Source organism: Benincasa hispida, chromosome 2 (assembly GCF_027475165.1).
Source record: "Benincasa hispida cultivar pf3 chromosome 2, pf3_genome.v1.1, whole genome shotgun sequence".
Classification (NCBI taxonomy): Eukaryota; Viridiplantae; Streptophyta; class Magnoliopsida; order Cucurbitales; family Cucurbitaceae; genus Benincasa; species Benincasa hispida.
In genome coordinates, this window is record NC_143479.1 from 61,006,233 (window position 1) to 61,031,747 (window position 25,515).

The window sequence follows — 25,515 nt, forward strand, 5'->3', positions numbered from 1 at the left end:
AGAGCTAGTCCGTTACGAGCTAGTAGGGGGTCCTCGCGGACCTACAGATCATGGGCTCCAACGATCCAACGATCCGAGATTAATTGGCTAAACTCATTAGACCAAATTAATCCCCATTCGTTAACTAATGGGTCACTTCACTAAAGCCCATAGTTGCACTCCCCTCACTGTAGATATATTATGTTCACATGATTTAACCATAATCAGCAAGTCGACCCTTCACAGGTTGTTCATAATAACGGTTGGGTCAAATATTTGTTTTACCCCCGAGATTATGTCTTATTCCTCAAGTCCCTACTGATCCTTTAATGAACAACTGGTTTGTGATACAATCACTAAACCAAACTCTCTCAGCCCAGTGAGAGGGTAGAACCCTTTGTTCAAGACCTGGATTTAATACTTGAGAGAACAACCTTTCTCCTATTCGTAAATCAAGTAGGCGTGAATTCCATCTTGCAAGGCTATGTCCCAAGCTATTCATTCGGTCTTATCCCCAAAATGGTAAGCTTATTGAGCAGTTTTGTTGGACTACTCTCATCGTTTGCAGATCAAAGGATAATCCCGAACAAACAGGAGTTCATAACTAGCTCAAGATTAGGATCGAGTTAACCTAGGTCATCTAGGTGAAATAATCAGTCTTAAACAGTAAACAACGTTATAAAGTAAGAGTGACTTATTTCTTGGTCCTAATCTTATGCAAACTCATTGCATAGGACGCCCCCACTCCTCATGTCATAACATGTACGAATTAGGATCACATCGTATGTAGCACTTTACAACTCTTTGTAACAACTACAGTGTAGGCCGCATCCAATGGTGTTACCAGAATAAGGTACTCAACCTCATTCATGTACCATAGATCATTTTGACAATTTACTTGAACCCGATCCACTCTCATGTCTCCACATAAAGTTCAAGTACTCATACAATAGTCATAGGTCTTAGTTTATTGGATTTAGACTTTAATACAATTTATGAGATCAATAACAAGTATATTGATAATAGAAAATGTTTATCATTTTACAAACTGCGAGTTTTTAGGACATAAAACCCAAAAATAACATACTTTCAATACATGTAACATACTTCCTATGGTGGGATTTTAAATCTACATTGCATACTTTATACACATACAAGATTTATTTAATTACAATATACATCACAAGTATAAATAATTAAACACATACTGATATGATTTTAGTTTTGGCATTTTCAAGCAAACAAAGACCTAACTATTACAAAAATCAGCAAGAATTGGCTCCAAAACGCTTCTGGACTGCTCGAACCGTCCCAAACCAGACCCAAATCGCTCGAATCGGACCTCCAAACCTTCAAAAGTGGTTGAACAAGACTAAATCAGGTCAAACCGGACCTTTTTTTACCCAAACCAACCAGATTGGTTCAGTTGAACCGTTGGTTTAGGTTGAAACGTGCATGTTGGGCTAGGGTGAGCACCGTTGCAATGCTCTCACCCCAGCGTTGCGATGATGTGGCCGTTCTTCAACTTCTACGCAGCAACATGAGCAGTATTGCAATGCTCAAGGGCAGCGTTGCAACGCTGGTTGGACAAAAGCTCCACTAGAATTTGCAGCAACTCGACCTTCTTCACTTTTTTCATCAATTACATTTTAATTTCAACTCTAATTACGCCAAATAAATTAAAGACTCTTGAGATACATATAAGCCCATCAATCAAGAGCCAATAACAAATTTAACAAAGGAATCAAAGAGAATTTTAATGTCAAAACTCAGAAATCCATATTAGTTCACCATTTTCATATATCTTATGTAAAAACACCCACCAAGCCAAAATTAAACCAAATTGAATACTTAAATGATGCTCTGATACCAATTGTTAGAGTTAAAAAAACATGCAGAAAAAAAAAGGGATCATTAAGCATTCTAATTCATTAGTTTTGACTTTGAATTAAGCATGCTCATAAACTAACAAGAGGGTTTCATACTAACCTTTGAAGAACTACTTGAATCTCGAATTCCAGCTGCAAATTTTCTCCAAATCAGCTTGTGAACCACCACAAGGCCTACCCTACTTTCCTCTTGGTGCCTCGGATTGAGTTGTGGGACTCAAAATAAGCTTGAATTGAGGAAACAATAAGGAGAGATTCTGGTTTTCCAGCTGAAAACCTATCTTCAACCTTTGAAATTTTTCAGCTTATTCCACCCAAATGCATGCCTGATTTCCACTCACAAGTGAAGAATATATTGCATGACTTTTATGTAAAAGGAATTCATGCATGAATTACACCTCTTACGTGGAGTATCAAGGTGGGATTTGAATGGAAAGATGACTCAAAGTGGGAAAAACCCACTTTGAGATAATTCAACATTTTTTTTCTTTAATTTGAAAACATTTTTCAAATTAAATCTCAATTTTAGTGTTTTAGTTCAAAATCAAAACTAAAGTATTATTAATTTTACAAAAATTAATTCAAAATTAATTTTTCTAATAAAATTAATCATTAATAATTAATTAAACAATTTGATTAGTTTAATTAATTTAATATCAAATATTAAATTAATTTAACACTAATTGCACCATCATGAAACTCTATTCATGAATTTAATGTTTAAATCATATTTAAATATTAATTGATTCTCCAATTTTGTTTAATTTCAAAATTAAACGGGTAATTATTTCACATATAATTACTAATTCTCTTAATTATAATTCGAACGTTTCAAATTAACTTATCACGCTACTCTAAGGCTAATCCATTTGTGAGCTAGTAGGGGGACCTCGTGGATCTACAGATCATGGGCTCCAACGATCCGAGATTAATTGGCTAAACTCTTTACACCGAATTAACCCCATTCGTTAACTACTGAGCCACTTCACTAAAGCTCAGAGTTGCACACCCCACACTGTAGATATATTGTGTCCACTCGATATAACCATGAATAGTAAGTTAACCTTTCACAGGTTGTTCGTAATAACGGTTGGGTCAAATGGTTGTTTTACCCCCGAGATTACCTCTTGTTCCTTGAGTCCCACTGATCCTCTAATGAACAATTTGTTTGTGATCCAATCATCAAACCAAGTCCCTCTCAGGCCAATGAGAGGACGGGGCCCCTTGTTCAAGACCTGAAATCAACACTTAAAGGAACAATCTCTCTACTATCCCTAAAAGTGGGTAGGAGCGAATTCCATCTTGCACCCTATGTCCCCAACAATCTACCTGATCTTACCCATAAAATGGGAGGCTTATTGAGCAAGCGTTGTTGAGTCAACCCTCACCTATGAAAATCTGAGGATAATCCCGAATAAACAGGAGTTCATAGTTAGCTCAAGATTAAGGTCAAATTACCTAGGTCATCACTTTGAAATAGTCAATCTTAAACAGTAAACAGCGTTATAAAGTAAGAGTGACTTGTTTCGTGGTCCGATCTTGTGCAAACTTATTGCACAAGACACTCCCACTTCTCATGTCATTACATGTACGAATCAGGATCACTTTGTCTGTGGCAGTTTACAACTCCTTGTAACAACTACATAGTGGGCCGCATTCAATAGTGTTACCAGAATAAGGCACCCAACCTTATTCATATACTATATATCATTTTGACTATTTACTCGAACCTAATCCACTTTTATGTCTCTACATAAAGTTCAAGTACTCATGTAATAGTCATGGATCTTTTAGTTTATTGGATTAATAAGCAATTCATATATTCAATAACAACTTTATTGAATTTTCAGAATAAGTTTAATTGTTTACAAACCATGAGTTTTAGGACATAAAACCCAACAAAACATGAGTGATCCCCTTCAAGTCTGATGATTTTAAACATCCCATGAGTTTTATGCCGAAATACCCGTAATCACAACCATCCTTCCAATGTTTGCATCTCACATACCAAATATCTTGATTTGATTCTACAACAACAATCTCATAGTGTTCTTTCACGCGGTATTTTTTTTACAACCAGCTGGAAATCTTTTTTTGCTGTCAAATGACATTCCTTTTTCTATTAAACTAGAATTATCTACACATCTACTCCTTTCCTTCAATGTTGACCCTCATTCATAGGTTGAATTAGTAATTTTCCAATCTATTCATGTGAATATTTCTAACGATACCAACTCAAGATCATGTTCTCCACTTTTGTTGTTTCCAAATAATTCATCAAGTCCTATATATCATTGTCTCCATCATTTCTAGGTTCAAGAATGACTAAATCTTCAGGATGCATCGACATATTTACTCAAATTTTTACAACTGTTATAGTTGACAAAAAAATGTGTTAATACGACAAAAAGTTTGTTTCTTCTTTTAAGCCGTCCAAATAAATTAATGCTCCAAACAGTCCAAATATTTTTTTATGACTAGTCCAAAGAGTCCAAATATTTTCCTAAGTCAATCCAAAAATTTAAAAAATTAGTCCAAATATTTTCCTAAGTCAGTCTAAATATTTTCCAATTGTCACTTTAAAAAAATCCAAGTTATGATACAACCCAAAAAATCAGTCCAAAAGATCTAAAAAAATCGACAATCCAAGTTATGATATTCAAATAAAAAAAAAAAAAAAAAAAGTAATCAACCCAAATATGAGATCTATGGAATATACACTTAAATCAGCCCAAATGAAAAATAAAATGGTAAATCTATGGAGGAAAATCTATTCTTTTACGTACAATCTCATATTTTAGAAAAAAGATTTTAAATAAAATTTACCTATGGCAGAGGGTAGATCAGCGGTAAGAAGGATGGCGAGCGGTAGATTGGCGAACAACGACAACAACTAGATCGGCGAACGACGATAGCAACTAGATCGACGGACAGTCGAACCGGTGGCTGTGAGAGAGAAAGAAAGAAAGTTGGAAAGTTTCGAATGGGAAAAAAGGTAAGGAGAAGGTCGTGGGGCATAGTTGGGACCATTAAGTCGTGTACTCAGTACACATCTTAGGGCAATCGTGGACCCCGTCCACGATTACCTGGTCAATGTTGCATGACTGTCCATGTGGCAGTCTGCACGTACCAAGTCACTGCTAGGTGTGGCAGATTCATGTGCTCTGTAGGAAGTCGTGTACCAGGTACATGATTTAGAGATAATTGTGTACTGGGTCCACGATACACAAACCCTATTTTTCTTAATATTTATTAAAATTATATTATTTTTTAAAAAAATGTAAGAATAGATTAACCATGACATTAAACATAAGAGATATAAAAAAAAAAACATAACACAACATAATGGGATAAAAAAAGAAGAAAAAGAAAATTCTACAAGTAGATAGAGCTTGAGAGAAAATAAGAGGAATATTAGATAACTCACGTTAATTCAAGTTTGAGGTGAAATAATGTGAAAGTTCAGTGAAAAAAATATTTGAATAAAAACATGTGCTTTTTTGAAAATAAAGATTTTTTATAATTAAAAAAAAAAAGAAAAAAAAAAAAAAAAGAAAAACCAAGTACTTCCCTTGAGCATACCTAATTGCTTAAAAACCTCCAAATTTTGAAAAGTTGGGGGAAAGTTGAAATTCCCCCTACCCAAATTTCAAGCCTATCGAAATGTCGAAATTTCAATTATGTTTACATATTTATAAAAAGCCATAGTAGTTGTAGTTATCCACTAAATTTTTAGTTGAATCCCAACTATTATTATGGATTTATGAAAGTTATTTTTTATTCACACAGCAAAGAGAATTAAATTTGTGGAACAAACTTGAATTTATATTGATTTATATATGTGGGTGTAGTACGAATTTTAATATAAATTCTTTGTTTCTCTCTCAAAAGTAATTTTATCTCGGGGTTTACAACTTGTTTTCGGTGTTGAATTTATTTCAAGGACTTTGTAGTTTGTTCTCGAGATTGAAATTTTCAGCTTGGTGAAGAGTCACTCTGTGCCTTGAGGTCTTTAGTTTCTCCAAAGAGATGGTTTAGTCTTTTGAGATTTTCTCTCAATCTTCTAGGTTTTGGGTTCTCAATTTTCTAAACATACAGACGAAAACTCATGTCCTCAAAGTTAAAATTTCTTGGTTTGAAAGTCGTCTAATCTTTGAATTACGATTGTTCTTCGAAGAGTGTTTGATCTCCGAGAGTTTGAAAATTCTTCTGATCTGTTGTTAATTCTTTCTCGATTTGCCTCTTAAAGTATCCAACCAAAATGAAGGAGATTGAGCCTATTCAACTTTGGGTCTGGCTCATTGAGTTTAAGCTTTACCGGTCTTGCACGTAACCCCTTTGAGCTTAGGCTTCGGGCCAAACAATACCATGTAACTTAATTTGACAAAGTCAATACACATGCCTATATTTGGGATTTACCTGTTTTTTCATTTTTCATTTTTAATTTTAATTTGAGATACATGTTATATTAATTTGTAATTAATTCCAAATTTAATCCTTTATAATTTCTTCATTACTTTGAAAAATGATGTTGTAATTGGTCAAAATTCCTCCTCCAACAATTTTATGTTACAATTTTAAATAAATGTTTCTTCAATTTTCAAAACTTGACTTGATTTTTTAGAACATTTCTAGAAAGTAAGTAACAAACTAAACTAGAAGTCAATAAATGAAAGTGATATTTACAAGACTAGGTTTTAAAAACTAAATGATTTTTAAATAGATTACTCAAATAAAAATATGGAAAAGAGGAGAAGCAAAGTGTTCTCTAAAGTTTGAATTGTCCATATCTTACAGCACAGCAGAGTTTAAAGGGGAAAAAAATTCTTATACTACTATAATACAAACTTCTTCTATTCATTATTTGACACGTTATGAAATAATTTATTAATTCATTATTTATCTATTTCGTAGACCTATATAATTCTTAAATGTTATCATCATAGCATGCAATGAATTGAGATAATATGGAAAGTCCTATACTACCCTAGTAATAGAAATTTCCTTAGTTTAAAGGCCAAATATCGTAGACACTCAACACCTCAACCACTTATTCCATAAAATTAGTCAACGTGGAATAGTATGACAACCCAAAACACAATCGGTATGAAATGATGAAAAAAAATAATATATCAATTTATACTCCTAAAATTTTTAGGATTCTATCCATTTGAACTATGAAATGTTTTAATGGTATCAATTTACACCTTCAATTATATTTAGTTTAAAAAAATCGTGTGAAACTTATAATTATATCAATAAAACCCCAAAATTTTTATAAATAAATCAATTTAGACTTTTAATCTGAATTTCCTTTTAGAATCGTTCATACATTTACTTTAATCGTCCATTTTGTAAAACCAACTTTTGAAGATTTTGGAGTTTAATTGATTGACTTATGAAAATTTAGGAGTTTACTTGACTTAAATTATATATTCCGTACGATATTTGTGAAACGGAACCTAGAGGAGTATATAAATTCATACACTTGAAAAACTCAAAGTTTAATTGATATAATTATCAGTTCAAGATTTTAATTGATACACCTCCAAGGTTTAGTGGGAAAAAAATACTTAGACTATCCCTGTTTATTTTTTGTAGCTCATCCAGTTATCCAACCACGATTTATCACATGACAAACTCTTCTTTCCTTTCTTTTATAAATATTTTTTAGTTTTTTTCTACCGTGTAATTGGAGTGAAGCCAAATGCTCTGACTATTCCTTAAGGAAAGCAAAATCCTTAAGACTAAAATAAACATCACTTCAGTAAATACTATTTTGTAGTCTTTAATTAATAATAATCAACATTTACTATTTTACCTTCTATCATTTTTTTTATTCTCTACTACAGTGTTTACCGTTTCCTTTCTAAACTAAAATAGTTTACACGGCAAACACATATTATTATAATCCAAACTAAAATAATCTATACCCCAAACACAAAACTCAATAACCAATTTCTTGTCCCAAATACCCTAATATAGATGGTGACAAGGAAACCCAAACCGTGTTTGCATTCAACTCCATGCTCTAAATAGACCCAGATGGCCCTACTACACTGTCCACAGTTGGATTTTCTTCAGTATTAACCAGAGAGAAAGCTAAAGATGTTTTGTCTTTTTGTTAGAATAGAAAACTCAAGTCCAGTCTGAATAAGGAAATCTAGAACTAGAACTCCTCAATTCACTGTCCACATGTACATTACTGTTGTGGAAAAAGGTTAAATTCTGAGATTTTCTTCAATACAGGCCAGAATTACATAAGGCCAACACTCTGGGACTCTCTCCTTACATTCAACTCAAGCCCCACATTCTAATTCCCATTACATGATCCAACTAATTCATTGAAACTTTGATAAATCTCATAATTTGAATATGGAGTTTCTTAAGCTCCATCAGCTGCTAGGAAGTGTTTGAGTTCAAAGATGTTTTAGACAACTTTTTCCTCCACCTGATCCTATAGCATTTCGGTGTCAAAGAACTATTTTAGATAGATGGTCACTATGGATTGAACCTATGAATTCTAAGCTCTTTATCAAGGTCGTCTGTTACCACTAAGCCAGGGTGGATGTTTCAAAGAACTATTCTAATTCAATTAACAAGAGTTCATTGTTTAGTTTCCTTTCTCAGAATACTTGATGGTCTGTGACTCTATAAACTGGTGACATTCATTCACTTAATCTTCAAAATAGTTTTCAAAAGAAAAAAGGGGAAATCATGCAATTCTCAAACTAGGCTTCTTTCTTTGTTATCCTCCCAGTTAACTTGGTAAATGATGTTCAATTGATTGAATGTTGTGTTCTAAATCTTATTGTTACAAATCACTATTTCAGGACAACAACAATGAAAGAACACTTGCCCATTGCAATTTCAAGTCAGCATGAATCATAAAATTCCAATTCTACACTTTCCCTAACAAATCAAATCTCAGAATTAAAGAATATTTACTTGAACTCGAAATTTGGCACCGGCGGTGAATCAAAGCTCTCCAAAATCTTCGTTTCGCCGTCCCCACGATTTGCCTCTGAATCCTTTTTCTGTCCACCACCGAACCATCCTCCGAACCACGACCCCGAACCTGCACCTGAAGATCCCGGACTTGCAGACGAAGTTTCCGGTGGCGTTAGACCCGGAATCTGGTCCACAGGATAACCAGGAACACCGGCCATAGCACCGGCGTCGTCGATCATAATAGGAGCGTTCTGCGGTTGACTAAGAACCTTGTTCAGCATGATCCCGGCTCCCTCAATCAAAGCCAACAGAACACCACCGAACAAAGCCGAACGGGCGGAGGCGCCGAAGCCCTGACGCATCTGGAGGAAGCCGCCAGTAGCAGCACCGGCAATGATCGAGTTCCATGGATCTTCCTTCTGGCGGAGGTAGACCATGGAGCAATCGAAGGTGGAGAACAAGCCACCCCATACGGCAAAGCTTCCGCCGATACGAGGCGCGTTCATTCGGACGGCTTGAGAACCACCAAGAAGACGAGCGCCTTTAGGAGAACTGTAGATGCCTTTGAGAAAATGGAAGGCGGAACCACCGACAGCGCCCATGCCGAAGGCGCCGCCGATGTCGTCGAGGATCCGATCTGGACAAGGCTCCCGAGAAGTCTCCGGCGTTCCCATGGAAGGTCTGATCGGAAGGTTTTTGCGTTTGTTTCTGTGGGCGGAGGTTTGCAGAGACAAAGTCGGCTGAAAATGGGAAATAGGTTTTTTTTCGCTTTGGTTAATGGAGGTTCGGGTCGGATTTTTTTTAAAAAAAGGTATATTAAACTACCCGGAAATTACTTAACATTAATTATAGTCGGCAGATTTTGATTTTGATTATAAATATTACGAAAAATAGACGTCCATTAAATGTTCATGCTTAGTGTTCATTGACCATATGTCATGTTCTCATTTTTTCAAAGTGTTGTCATGTGTGTCGTAAATACTCATTATTAGTGTCTATATAGTCTCTCTCCTACTTGCCAAATTGCCTATAAATAGTGACAATTGGTAGGTTTTGAAAGACACATATTAGACAAATTCTAAAAAGTTTGGAGAAATTGGAGGAATCTGTAATTTATTATTTTATTTACTTTATTTATTTATTTTATTTTATATATTTATATATATTATGTTTATATTTAATTATTTATTTATTCCATATATTTATATTATATTATATTTATTTTAATATTATATTTTATTGGCATCTATGTTCCCGTTGTGCTCCTCAAATTCATAACATGTACCTGTTGTTTTTTCCGCTTAAGATAGGTCATAAAAGTACGTTGGTTTTTTCCTCTTCGTTATAATTAATAAATTTAATGTTATTTTACATATTTAATATCTATTAGATTTCTAACATAAATACAATACTTTATGATAGTGTTGTCATGAAAAATCTCACAAAATTAGAATTTTTCATCTTTGTATTAACGATAATAATTATTTGTCATGGGTGCTTGATGCCGAAATCCACTTGGATGCTATAAATCTTGGAAAGACTATTAAAGAAGGAAATACAATATTCAGTCAGGACAAAGCAAAAGTTATGATTTTCCTTCATCATCATCTCTTGAGGGATTGAAAATGGAGTATCTTACAATAAAATATCCCCGTATCTCATGGAAAAATTTGAAAGAGAAATATGATCATAAAAAAAACAATTATTTTTCCTAAAACTCGTTATAAGTGGATGCACTTAAGGTTACAGGATTTCAAATCAATAAGTAATTACAACTTCGCATTATTTAAAATCATTTCAAAATTGTTATTAGGCAGAGAGAAAATTACTTATGTTGATTGAACGAAACTCTATGCACGATCGTTTACTCTCTCAAATAAGTATAGTTATTTGGTTAATGTGTGTTCGATTATCATTCGATTATGAAAAAAAAAATGAAAACAATTTTCATTTTATCCATCAGTTACCATAACTGATCACAACTTCCCACTAAGTTGGTTATTAGGAGAAAAAACTGAAACCAATTATCCCATAATTGATTTAATTATAAATAAATAATATAGTCATAACCTATAGTTTTAATATCACATCTCATGCAATATATAAACCATAGTTCTTTTTCTCCTTTATGGCATGTAACATTAATTCCTCCAATTAACGTATCTAATACATCAAATCAATTATATCACAGATAATTGAATTAATTGAATTATATAATATATAATCAAATTCCCTCTTGTTAATTTGAACATTCAAACTAACCCAAAAAACTGATTCTCAACATGAATCAATTGAGCTACCAAGGGAACCTTATGAACCTGTAGCTTGAAGCTCCAACGGTACGTAAATAATGACTAAACTCTTTAATGATATCCACCATCTGTTAATTGTCGGACACTCCACTAAAGACCGACAACTGCACTTTTCGCGCTACAAATATATTTATGTGTCCATTGAATATAACCAATCAATAGTATGATGATCCTTCACAAATCGCTCGTAAGTACAGTCGGGCTAATTTACCATTTTGCCCTATAATTACATCTAACTTCTTAAGTACTACCGATCTCTCTAATGAACAATACTTCATAGTCCTACTATGAGTAAACCTTTCTCGAGCCAATAGAAGGTGTGGCGCCACATTATTCAAGCCCCGTAATCAACCCTTAAGGGAGCAATTTATTACTTACCCTTGCTTTGGAGAAAAGGTGAATTCCGTCTTGTGTAGCTGAGTTCCCAGCTCCCCAATCAAACGAATCCCCAAAGTGGTGGGTCTGAGTCAGTGATCTGGCCACTCGCACCCATACAAATTAAATGACCGCACTCATAGGAAGAATTTCCTAACTCACTCAAGATTAAGGTCATGTTACCTATGGTCCTCCTAGTCAAATGAAAGTCTCTGTCATGAACGACGTTATATAACGAGACTAAATATTTTGTGGTTTGGTCTTATACAAACTCCTTTGTATAGAGCATCCCCGCTCACATGTCTAATACATGAATAGTCAGAATCAGACATTTGTAGCACTTCAACACTTGTAACATCTACAAAACAGGCCACACTCGTAATGTCACAAGGATAAGGTTTTTCTCTTTTATCCATATACTACAGACCATTTAGGTTATCACTTAAAGTATGATTCACTTGTATGTCGTCATATACATGATTAAGTTACAACGACAACCAGGGATCTTAGTTTATTGGTTTATGGTTAATGCAACTAAAATATCTTATATTTCATAGACTGTAGTGAATAAAATATCTCATATTATTACATCACAAATATTTGTTCATACAGGTGTTTACAAACTACAGGACCCTACGAGATTTAAGGCATAAACCCCAACACTGATATGTTAAAGAAGACATTTTCTACATTTTATGTCTCGAATATATGCTCCTGCAGCAACAATATCGAGAAAAAGATTTTAAACAGTATTTTGGATTAATTTCATGTCTTCTCGTGGCTGAATAAAATAACGAGTTATTGATAAAAAAAAAATCATGAATCTCGATCAACCGAAACGACACCGTTCCTTGAATTGAACGCTGTGAATTTTAATAATAATCGTGGTTGAGATTGTGGTCGTGGTCGAGGTTATGATCGTGGTTGGGGAAGAAATAATTATTATTTCCATGGTGGTCGTTCTAATCATTCAAATTTCAAAAGAACCACTCGAAGTGTCACAAAGGAAAAGCCCCATATGATAAGAGTTTAAAAAGTGTTGAAAATAGATCCTTCTGATGCAGAATGCTGGGCATTGGTCACATATCTGTCGTACAAAACACTTAGTTGATCTTTATCAAGCTTCCCTGAAGGAAAAAGAGAAAATTGTGGAAACAAATTTTTCATACTAGGATAATGACGTATTTCCCATCCCATATGAAAATTTTGGATGTGGCAGACTTCTTTAAATCTCCTGAAGAGAAAAACAATAGAATTGATGGAACATTAAGTATTTCATTTGACATTGAAAATATCTAGATTTAATGTTTTTTTTCATCTTTATGTTATTTTTCTTCTCTTAGTAGATGCTAACTTTTTTATATTCCAAATGTTGTTTTTCTTATTGTAATTAATTTTTTTAATGAAGAAACCTTGATCATTTTCATATGTTGGGTGACTAAAAAATGAATAAAGAAGATCAATGTCTGGCAGACAGTGCAATTACACATACAATACTTACAAGTAGAAAATATTTTTCAAACTAACAACGCTGATAATATTTTGTTTTTTGTTTTTGTTTTTTAAAATCAAGCCTATGGACACTACTTCTACATCCAAATTTCTTCCTTTGTTATTCACTTTACATCAATGATTTAAAAAACCAAGCCAAATTTTGAGAACTAAAAAAAGTAGCTTTCAAAAAGTTGTTTTTGTTTTAGGAATTTGGCTAAGAATTCAACCATTATACTTAAGAAAAAAAATGTAAATCATAGTATAAAATATGGATGATATAGGTTTAGTTTTCAAAAAACAAAAAACAAAAAATCAAATGATTACCAAACGGGACCTTATTTATTTCAATTCAATATATTAACTTGAGAAGTTGTATATCTTCCTTGATTACTTTTCAAGTACGGATACGAAAAGGGCTCATTTCTTTCAAATTACCAAAAATATTCTATTTGCCTCCCTAGTCTTTGGGCCTCATTGGACTGGAGCTTGTCATGGCTCATGAGTCCTTCTAAGTTCACTCCACAACTTACACACGATTCTTTTGGAAAAAAAGAATTTGTGGAAAAAAAGAATTTGAGGAATTTACATTTTTGTTCATTAGATTTATGTGTTAAATTAGTTCCTATGTTTCACACTTGAACAATTAAATCCTCAATATTTAAAATAATTTATTTTAGCCTCTCGACTAATAGTATGTGGATTTTAAAAGATAAAAGCAATTATAATGATAATAATAATTTTAAAAAATTATTAAAACTTTGTATCTCTATCTTCTCCTCCATTTTAATTATTATTATATTTAAAACCTATCAAATAATAATTGATGTTGAGCTAGAAAGTGGTGAAGTCATCATGTTGATTGAAAATGGATTCTTAACTCGACATTAACTATATCTGATTGTCTTAGAGTATGTTGAGCCAAGCACCACATCGTTTTTAAAGATTCTTTTTTTGCTAGTATACATGAAACCTAGGATGTCACACCCTTTCCCAGATTACCGTCTTAATCTGAGAAGAGATGTAAAGACACTAATTGACAATCCTCTTATGACAACTACTGTCCAACATACTCTTAGAAATATGTAGCTTTAGCACTTGTTGAACCAGATTAGCAATTTATAATTCTCTAGAACCCAACACATAATTTCAGCATCAACGCTAAACATATAATTTACTGCAAACCATCAATATCAACATCAACATACTTAATAGATTACTAAACCAAACTTAAATACAATACAAACTTCGCTCTGTTTTCTCACCCCCTGACATGAACATAAGAACCAATAACAAAACATTATAAGGCACCCAAACAGCAATCTTCCAGAGGGTCTGAGAAGTGACTAATTGGCAGAATTCTTAGGCCTCGGAACGTCAACCGCTACCTGAGGAGGAAAACATTTTAAAAGAATGAGTTGGAAAGCCCAGTGAGTGGCCATGTAAAACATACTTAAATCATAGTTAACAAAAACATGCTTATCAAGAAACATTTATGAAATCATAGTCAAAGTTTTTAAAAAGAGAACTGACATCATAAAATTACATCATGTAAAAACCCTGAAATAATTTATTAGCATCTTTATGAAACTCCACTACTTCACTGCCTGAACATGTGGGAGAGCCCTTTTGCTCAATCTCATCAACGTCGATAACATAGTCATATATGCATGTAGAGTTAGATTAGATTCTAACCACCTTGCCATACCTTCAGTGTCAAGGATCCCTAACATCATTGTAATCTGCGTAACTTACCATACCTTCAACACCAACATTGGAGTAGGGTTTGTACAAGGCACAAACATTTAAATATTTAAGAACATATACACAATATGCATATTTGAAATAATCATACCTAATGGTTTCATATTAACACATAGTGCCTTGTAAAACATGGAATATACTTGATTGATTTCATCATAAAACATGGCATGGGCTTATTGGAAAATGCATGTTAAACTCTTAAATAATTTCATCATTTAAAAAAAATGATCATGCGATCAACATTCATTTCAAGGCATGCATTGACGAAAATCATGGTATAATATTCTCATATAAAATGTCTATGCGTTGGGAATCATTCATAAAACTTACGCTAGAAAACATTTATTAAGACTTGTCACTCACTGTCTTAAGCTACTTATCTAAGGGATCGTACGCCTCTCCTATTTACGTTTGCCCTGAAAAGGAAAGGTCCATTGGTCAGTATACTTAACTCCCTTTTGAGCTTAACGCATAGCTTATCTTTACAACATACTAATAGTCATCGCATCATAACTAAGTTCGACATATCAAAACCATCCTTAATGCATCAAGTATCTTTAGCAATCCTACCTTTTAACTTGACTAATAATTAGGAATCCTTTCTCAAGGTGCTCGGTAAACGTTGAAATACTTCTCAGTTTATGCGGCGTACATCCACTATGCAATGTACTCAGATTGCCTTCATTGTGAATTGGCTATGTTGCATGTGTTAGCGCATAACATCACTGAGTTAGCTGCTTGCTTGTTCTTCGTATGCAGCTGCCTGCTTATTCATCCACAACACATTTCCAAATTCAAACTTCCAGATTTCATACTTTAATTTCAGTATTCGTTTAACTAAACTTCTTTTAAAGAAAATGCTTATAAACATCTTAACCTTTGCTTACCTTAGTTTTTGAGCATCATTTTCCCCATATTCGATCAGAAATCCCTTAAATTCTCCTTTAATTAGCCAAGAGTTCTTCAACTTCCAAAGTCTTCAGGTGGCAACAACATTCACTCACTTAGGCATTGGAATAATTTTGGCAGAACAGTCTCCTTCTTGGTTAAGCCTATCTATACTTGGGTTTGCATAGAGAATTTTCTTAATTAATTGCCACCTGGCAAGCTTATTGCTTTATTGACATCTGTAAAGTTGTCACCTGGCTTACTTTCTCCTTAATTAAGTTTAATTTCTCAACTTAAGCTTGATCGCACGGTCTTGTAGCCATCCAAGACTTCTCCATTTAGCGCACGATCGTTCGCCACATCCTTTGTTAGTTTAGCCTCAGCAATGGTATACAAAGTTGGTCGCATATACCCTACATACCACTTGCTATACTTAGCCACAACACCCACTCCTTAGGCCTCTGGCCGCATCATTCAACCAAGCTGGCTGCATGGCTCTACCAATTCCAACACATGGAACTTTCTCCTCTATCTAGGTCTTAACATGTTCCTACTTCACCTGATAACGTTGCATTCCACATTTAACATATTTTCTTGCCCTTTTTCGGCTTACAAGTGTTATTCTTAACTCTTAACGTGTCGACTAGGTTATAACTTGAACGCATATAATAAAAAACGCTTAGAACATTTTCCTTCTCTTACATTTCAGACGCGTCATTCTCTATATTTAACTTTATTTTTCCATTGATATTAATACACATCCTTAACTCATAACTAGGAGGACTTAAATTTAATTAAATAATAAAAAAAATTTGGGGTTTACCTAGGATACATGAACAAAGTATTAATTAAGATATAAAAAGCTTAAGAGAAAAAGATAAATAGAAAAAATGGAAAAATTCATCGAATATCAAACTTAAAAAATGTTATTGAAAATAAAAGTAAAAAATAAAATAAAAAATATATAATATGAGAGAAGATAAATCAAACCTCTAAATAGTAAATACTTTATAGTATGCAACTATTCTCATTTAAAATGATATATTTTAGACTAAGTTATATTAAATACTCATGAACTTCGACTTTTGTGTAAAAAATACCCCTAAACTTTCAAAAGTCTCAAACATACCCTTAATCTTTCAAATTTGATTCAAAAAGACCCTTATTGTTGGAGAAAACAGATGATGAAGTGGGTGTTAAAAATTGACATGTGGCATATGACATGTCTGATTTGATTAAAGTTTGAAATTATTTAAAAAATACCTCGTACTAAAAGGTTTTGGTTTAAAAAATACCCTTACTGAAAAGTTTTGGTTTCTGAAATACCCTTGCTAATTTCAAAATAACATTTTAACAACCAAATAGATTCTAACTAAGCATTAAATATTGACGTCGATATTTATATTGATATCAAATTTTCAATTTAATGGATATATAGATGAATATATCGGGGTTAGAGTCAAGAATTTGTATTTTTAAAAAGAAATAACAAATTTAGGGTAGTTATGAAAAAAAACGATTTTAATAGTATTGAAAAAACAACAAATTTGTAGTTTAAGGTAAGATGTCAAAAATACCGACAAAAATAGGTAAGAAACTCGTGGAACTCGTGTTATCTCTCTGTTTTTTTTACCTGGTACACGAGTTCTCTCTCTTTTTTTTTTTTTTAAATATTCATAAAATAATAACCATCCTTTATTTTACCTCCCTCTTAAATTCACTCCCTTCACAAGTCAAACACGTGTAGATTTATAGTAATGTCACATATTTTATATCTCCCTTTCTTAGAAGTGTATTTTATTTACCAAATCACTTTACAAAATTATTGTTTTTACTTATGGAGATCAAAGAAGAAAACTTGCAGCTAAAACTTTAAGTTTTCTTCTTATGCAAATCAAAGTAAATTCACAATCTTATGCATATTGTTGTCTTTTCTCTCTCGATGATTCATAGACAAAAAAAAAAAAAAAAACATTCGTCACAATTTTAAATTTTTGAAGAGAGAGGAAGAAGAAGAGACACACAGTCAATTGTAGTGGTTTGGTGTTTCACATACATCAACTGTGGAAGACATTCAAGATTTCATTGATTTAGAATTACACGATGAAGAAGACAAAAGCTAAGTTCTCTTAACTTCTCCTTGAAACAAAACACAGAAAAAGAATAAAAAAGAAATAGGGAGGGATTGAAATATTATATATGTATTACATATCGAATATGATGACTAAAATACTAGAAAATCTTTCAAAAACTCTCAAAATTCTCTAAAATCATATCGTGGAGATGAATAAAAAAATCCCTACAAAAGGGGCAAAGAAAAATAAATTTTTACTTCTAAAATCAAACTCTCTAAAATTAGATTCTCTAAGTTTTTCTCCTAAAATACCAGAAAAACCCTCAAATATGATTTAAGTGACGACAAAAAGACTACAAAACCATGGACAACATCCACGATTTTGCACATGGATGGGCAATTGGGTGAATTTTTGTCAGATGGGTGGTTTTTTGGCTTGCATGTCACTTAAATCATGTACTCCGTACACGATTTAGCCTCAAAACATGGACAAGGGTTACGATATAGACTCAAAATGTGGATGTGGCTTATAATGTAGGCTAAATCGTGTACGTAGTATACGATTGGACAACCCTAAATTTGCCATTACTTAGTGACCCACCCTATTTTTGTCAATATTTAATTAAATTACATTATTTTTTTTAAAAAAATTTGATATATCGATGTCGACAATTTTTTTTTATACTTTAAAAATTTATAAACCTATACATTATGAGCTCCAATAATTTCAAATGGACTAAATATCAAGCAGTTACTAGGTATAGAGCAAGCTTGAATGGTCATCCCAAATTTGAATTTTCATCAAACAAAAGTTATATCGTCATCAAGTTGTGGTCTTTCCTAAAAGATTAGATATAAAATATATTATCTCCTATTACAATGCACAAGTATACAAAAATACCACATTCTTCATGTACACAAAACTTCATAAAGTCTAATGTTTAGAGAAGTGGGCAACTATATCTACCATTTACTTGATATCTTGTTCAAAGTTTCTGGATTATTGTGAATCAAATACGTTATTCGATTGTTATCCCAAATTGGCAACAAAGGAAGGCTACTTTTTTCTTCAATTTTGCTCTTGTGGGCAATTTTTCTCCTTTGCTAGTGATCAAAATTTTAGTTGAAGCTCTTGATAGAAGACAACTTGTGTTTCACTGTCAAATTTATAGAACGTTGTCACAAAGTAATCTAAAGACAAAAAAGGAATTGGATTTGAACCTTGCTAAATGATAGAAAACATAATGTTACCACAAGTTACATCTGTCATCAAGTTGTGATCTTTCCTAAAAGATTAGATATAAAATATGTTATCTCTTATTACAATGTACATGTATACAAAAATAGATCCCGTTCTTCATGTACACAAAACTTCATAAGATCTAATGTTTACAAAAGTGGCAACTACATCTATCATTTACTTGATAGCTTGTTCAAAGTTTATGGGTTATTGAGAATCGAACATGTTATTTGGTTGTTATCCCAAATTGGCAAAAAAGGAAGGCTACTAACTTTCTTATTCAATTTTTCTCTTATGGGCAACTTTGCTCCTTTGCCAATGATCAAAATTTCAATTGAAGCACTTGGTAAAAAACAATTTATACTTCACAGTCAAGTTTATAGAACGTTGTCACAAAGTAATCTAAAGACAAAAAGGAATTGGATTTGAACCTTTTTTCCTAGGAAATACATAATACATAAGAGACAATTTTCTATTTAAGTTTTTCTCGTTGTTAGAAGCCTTTTCAAGTTCATTACTCTTTTCTTCCGAGGGTTCAACCTCATCATTTAAGTCCTCCTCACTATCAGAAAAATGATATCATCCACATCATCCTCCCCGTTATATATTTAGTCCCAAATAGCTTCATCATCTTCATATATGTGCTTACACATTAACATCCTCATTCCTTGCATGCTCTACCTATACATTTATACACGCATTTCCATTCAATATTTGTAACCACAACCAAAGTATTGGATTTTTTTTTTCTTTTTTCTTTTTTAATTTACATTAAACAAACACACACAAAAAAATAATATTAATAAATAAATAACCAATTTAATAACCAATATGTCACCCAACTACAACAACGAAGAAAATAAAATATTTTTTAGTACCTAAACTTTCGTATAAGTAACAATTTAGTCCATGACTTTGGTTTGTAACGATTTAATCCCTATACTTTTAATTTCATAACAATTTAGTCCATAAATTTTACTATATGACAATCTAGTCAACTCTAAAATTCTAACGATTTAGTTTTTATTGTAGAAAATAACGTCAAAGTTTAATGAGATTTGAGGCATAAATAAACCGTTAAATTAACTTAATATTTTTATAAAATACAAACTTTGCATCATAAAATATTAAAAGTTAACATCTATTTTTTTATTATTTTTTTACGTTAGGGACTAAATTGTTACAATTTTGAAAGTACAATGACTAATTAATTATTACATACTAAAGTTTAAGGACTAAATTGTTCCTTTGATTAAAATTTAAGGACCAAAAGTAATTTTTATTTTATATATTTTTTAACCTTGATTAGCGTCTTCTTCGATGAAAGAGCAATACCTTCAATGAAGTCTTCGCGAATCGTGAGTCAATCTTGGCTAATGTTGTTAAAGTTTTCTTCTTCGTTGTGTTATGAAGAGTTTTCGCATTTTATAAATCCTAATGTCGTCTCCTTAAAAAAAAAAAAAAAGGAAAAGAAAAAATGATGGAATTTGTTTTTAATCTCAAACCCAATTTTTGAAATGTGGGTCTTGATAAGCATGGGCATTTTTGAAACCAAAACATTTTATTTCGGGTATTTTTGAAACAACAAACTCTAATCAAATTAAATATGTCACATGTCATTTATCAAATTTTTAACGTTTTTAATGTCCATTTCATCATTTTGTTTTTTCCACTAATAGCATAAATATTCTTTAATCAAAATTGATATTTTAAAACTTTTAAAGGTTTAGGAGTATTTTATATAAAATTGAAATAGGAGGATATTTATTATAATCTAGCTTATATTTGATTCTAACTTAAAATCTCCCCATCATTTTTTTTTTTTTTTTTTTTTTTGTCTGTGGTCCCATATCATTTGAAATCTTGAAACGACGTCGTTGTGCACTCCTCCAACATCCTTCTCTACTCCTCAGTCTCTGCCTCTGCAACGCGCAACCCTATCAAGCCACCGCCGAATTTCATCTCCAAACTGTGCGACGGCGGACATCCGGCGATCAATTAACCGCAGATAAGGTATTCACCGCTCGTTCTCCAACTCTTACATTTCAATTCTTGTCTTTCTTCTACTGAATCATCGTTTTATGCTTTCAAATTAAGCTCCTGGCTATGGTAAACTTCTAGAATTGTATTCATTCAATGCAGCTGTTTCTTTAACAGAGACGCGCATTTCCTCATGCCCATGAGAGTTTCTTCAGGATCCAGATGCTACAAATCATTTACTTCCTCAAACTTCCAAATTTTAAATACGGGGACACGTCCAAAACCCGCAATAAACCCTAGTTGGCTCACTTGCTCACTTTCCTCATCTGGGTCATGTTCAAGCTTTCATATTAATCTCTCTCTGGTGAACCTTATGAAGCTTTCAATTCGTGGTCGCCATTGTTTTCCAGAAATTAGGGATTTAGTAAGCCCCCAATTGAACTCATCGGCTTTGAGCATTGGGAGTTCTTTGAGATCCTTTTCCTCGAAGAAATCTCGACGTTTTCTGAGTTCCTATCCTCTTAAGGATGAAGGAGTGTTATCTGGGAACAAGCTTCCTTGGTTAGCTGCAGCTAACAGTCTTGAGAAGGCAAAATGGTCGGATAAATCAACAAAAAGGAAGGGAGGGGACCGATCGTCCCGATCGTCTTGGAAGGAATCAGATTCTAGATCAGATAGGATGAGGTCTTCCTGGGACTATTCAACAAAGACATCTGGAGAAAAGGGAAATCGATCGTCTCGGGATGAACCGGAAAAGAGAAATGGCAAAGCACCAATTGGAAGTGCTAACCGTTCTACTTGGGAGGTTTCTGCTGAGAAATTTGCTAGACAAGGTATCAAGTCTGCAGATGAAAGAAGAGAAAGTAGGAGGACAATAGTGGACAATGAAGAGCAGCAAAACGATGATATCGAAAGAGGGGGAAGTTATGAAGAAGTTGAAGATGAAGAAACAGAAGCCATTGCTGATCCCAGATGGGATAAGATTAAAAGTAGATTTAAGGGAATGGTGGATGAAAGAGCTGCGCCTGAGAGACCTGAATTTCAGAGATGGAATAAACAAGAAAGCTGGGGTAGAAAAACATGGAGGGAAGCTTCTGAATCCACTCTGCCTAAAATGATTGGTGAAGGGGTTTATGGGATTGGACCAGTTTTGGCTGCTTTGTCAGCGGGAAGAAGAGAGTTCTATGCATTGTATATGCAAGAAGGGATTGACTTGAACAATAACAATAAGAAGAAGAAGGACAAGAAAGGGTTTGAGAAAGTTCTTAGGTTAGCTGAAAAGAATGCATTAACTATCAAGGAAATATCGAAGCATGATCTCAATATGATTTCTGATAACCGCCCCCATCAAGGTCTTGTGCTAGATGCTTCTCCCTTGGAGATGGTAAAAATAAAAGAATTGGATCCTGTCTTACTTGAAGAAGACAAAGACTCACTTTGGTTGGCTTTGGACGAAGTTACAGATCCACAAAACTTGGGGGCAATAATAAGATCAGCTTATTTCTTCGGTGCATCAGGGGTTGTTTTGTGTGCAAAGAATTCAGCTCCATTAAGTGGTGTTGTTAGTAAAGCAAGTGCTGGTTCACTCGAGTTAATGGAGCTTAGATACTGTAAAAACATGATGCAATTCTTAACATCTTCAGCTGAAAATGGTTGGAGAGTCCTTGGAGCTTCGGTTTCTTCGAAATCCATTGCTTTGAATGAGATAGCCCCCGGTGCACCGACGATTCTTGTCTTGGGCAGTGAAGGCACTGGTTTGAGGCCCTTGGTGGAGAGATCCTGCTCACAGCTCGTTAGAATCCCTGGGAATATTCCAGTTGAAGTAACAATAGATAAGGAAAATGACATCGAAACGACACAACCATCAAACGTGTGCTTGGTGGATGAGTTCCAATCTTTTATGGCTGTGGAGAGCTTAAACGTCAGCGTTGCAGCAGGTGTGCTTATTCATCATTTAATTGGAAACAATTACAAAAATGAATAATTAGAAACCTCTGTTTAACCTTCATTACAGGTTGGATCAATTCGTTTCTATATGATTGTGTGCAACATTACATGTCATGTTCCTCCCATGTTTATCGTCTATAAAAGGAAACAGAGTTGGCTAAGCCATGTGAGTTGGCTTAGGCAAAGTTTTCAAAATGAGCTACAATCAGACATGGCCCATAAGACAACTCATCTCTTCCTGTATCCCCAACTTTTGCCTTTTTTTTGGCTTATTGTTCTTATTACCCAATCACTTGAAACCATTTTAGTTCTATGAGCCCATTTTCCTTTTCAAATTTCTTCATCGAGAGGGAAATTTTTGTTTCTTGTTTTTAGAAAAAAACAAGGTGGTTTTTCGTCTTATGGTAAGTTGGGTTGTAATTCGTAACAATTAATAACCATTTTTTTTATTTGTCTCTCTTTTTTTTGGTGTTAAACAACTCAGGCAGTATTCCATCGATTGTCTTTGGGATGATAATTGATGTTTTATGCAGTGACTCACACTCACTATACTCTGATTGACTTTTATTATTAGAATCATACCATTAAGGTGATATTAATTGTTCTTATCCATTTTGAGATCATATTGTAATATTCCAAATCTTATTATAAAATAGCTTTTAAAATTGGTCTAATCATTATAGAATTCTATTGATGTATCAGTTGTAATGGACCTGAATCACAAACGTAACTAAATTGTTTTTTATCGCGCTTACTTAAACCTACGAAGTTGTCACATTTACCTTACTGTTACGGTGACAAATTCATAATTCTCATATCATTACAATAATATCCGTAACGGTAAAAGTAATAGGTCTCACGTAATTTTCAAACACAATCATCTTCCGTTCTTCAATCAAATTGTGTGTTTTAATTATTTATTATACATATCTGTATTTTATTTACAATAAAGACCATTGTCCATCAATACTTTATAAAATGCTTGATAATTTATCAGTCTATTATACTACATGCAATGTGCTATCCTTTTTTAATTACTTGGTTTAATGACTTTTTTTATCTAAGAAAAATTAGTTGGTTTATGTTTATCATGAATTTTCCTTTATTGTACTAATTTTGCAAAATAAATTTTGATTAAATCAATAAAAAAAATCCACTTAGATTACAATTCAATCTTACACAGTATAGATAAGTTTTGGCTTCTTCATCTGAATTTTTTTTTCCTTTGGGAGAGTTATTTCCTCCTTTTGTATTATCCATCCGTTAAGTTGTTGGGTTGTTTTGTCGGTTTTTATGAATATCAGTTTTTTAGAAAATAGATTATTGTCATAATATTTATACAAACTATCTCAATTAGATCTTTCAAAATTACATTATGCAAATAAAATTAATAGTTTTAATATCAATATAAGGTAGAGAACATTTTGTACGGAAAAACAAAACATTTATATTAGAGCATAATTTAACTAATATAAAGTAAGTACTTTTAATTAAAATGTTGTTGAACTAAGAAATAAAATTAATATTTTTTTGGTCGATCTTATAAGTACTAAAAAGAAATTAAAAGAAAAAAAGGAATATATGCCATCATCCATATCCTTATTTCAAAACGAGAATTAATTAATTTCTCGGTTTGATGTAACCAATTATCCATATGGAATATCGGCATTTCAACAAATTATAAAGTTAGGTGATGACGTGGAATAATTTTTGTTGACACGGAATGCAATTTTCAAGGGAATAATTAATTTGATTGCGTATGTGTGGATTTGGACATCTAAATTAAAATAAAATATTACACAATAATCAATTCAAGCTAATTAACGTACAAGAATCAATAATGAGCGCGAATTACTCAATAATAGAAAAAATAATAATTGTAATAAGTGCGCATTCACACAAAATTAAACACCTAAATTGGTGTAGTTCTATTATTGATTTCGAGATTCAAATTTGATTTTTCAAAAAAAAAAAAAAGTTAAAATTCAACTTTGAACTTTTATTGAAATAAAAATTTAATCCTTAAATTTTAGTTTGTAGTGTATGTATTTTTAAATTTACAACAATTTAGTCTCCAAACTTAATGAAAATTAATTTAATCGTTATACTTTTATAATGATTCAATTTAATCCTAGTACATTATAATTTATAATAATTTAGAGTGTGTTTGATGTAACTTTTCAAGTGTTTAATTTTGAAAATAAGTCATTTTGGAAAATAATTGAAGTGTTTGAGCTATTTAAAATAATTTTTGGAACACTTTCTAAGTTTATTTTAAACATTTTTTTATATAAAAAAAGTTTAAATAAAAATGATTTTTTCTTGAAAATATCTTTTTCATTAGTCAATCCAGACCCTTGATCTTTATTGTGAAAAATAATATTAAGATACACGTAAATTAAATTACATGTCAAGTGTGTTTATAAATTATAAAAATCAAGTCGTTAAAAAAATATATGGTAGAACTTAATTGTTCAAAATTGAAAGTACAAGATAAGGTGGACTAAAGGACTAAATTATTACGAATTTAAAAGTACATGTAAATTAGTAAATTGATTAAAGGCCAAAGACTAAAGACATGTTTGGAAGTGTATATAAAATAATTTAAATCATTGTCATTTTCAA

At 32.6% G+C, this 25,515-nt stretch overlaps 1 protein-coding gene and 1 pseudogene across 4 annotated transcripts; one reads left to right on the top strand and one right to left on the bottom strand.

Annotated features, from left to right (window-relative positions):
• Window positions 1-8,591: 8,591 nt before the first annotated feature.
• Window positions 8,592-9,664, bottom strand: LOC120070793 (mitochondrial import inner membrane translocase subunit TIM17-2 pseudogene; annotated as a pseudogene). Its single transcript, XR_016527507.1, has one exon. The product of XR_016527507.1 is annotated as a mitochondrial import inner membrane translocase subunit TIM17-2 pseudogene (transcript).
• Window positions 9,665-20,835: 11,171 nt separating this feature from the next.
• On the top strand, window positions 20,836-23,366 carry LOC120071698 (tRNA/rRNA methyltransferase (SpoU) family protein). Of its 3 annotated transcripts, none has more exons than XM_090310578.1 (3): window positions 20,836-20,976; window positions 21,121-22,880; window positions 22,958-23,366. In XM_090310578.1, the coding sequence occupies exons 2-3, from the start codon at window positions 21,137-21,139 to the stop codon at window positions 23,029-23,031; spliced, it is 1,818 nt and encodes a 605-aa protein (XP_090166704.1). In that variant the 5' UTR covers window positions 20,836-20,976; window positions 21,121-21,136; the 3' UTR covers window positions 23,032-23,366. The 3 variants fall into 3 exon arrangements, with proteins under 3 accessions (XP_090166704.1, XP_090166706.1, XP_090166705.1); XM_090310580.1 differs by having other exon boundaries at window positions 20,843-20,976; window positions 21,106-22,880; XM_090310579.1 differs by having other exon boundaries at window positions 20,901-22,880.
• The last annotated feature ends 2,149 nt before the right edge of the window (window positions 23,367-25,515 follow it).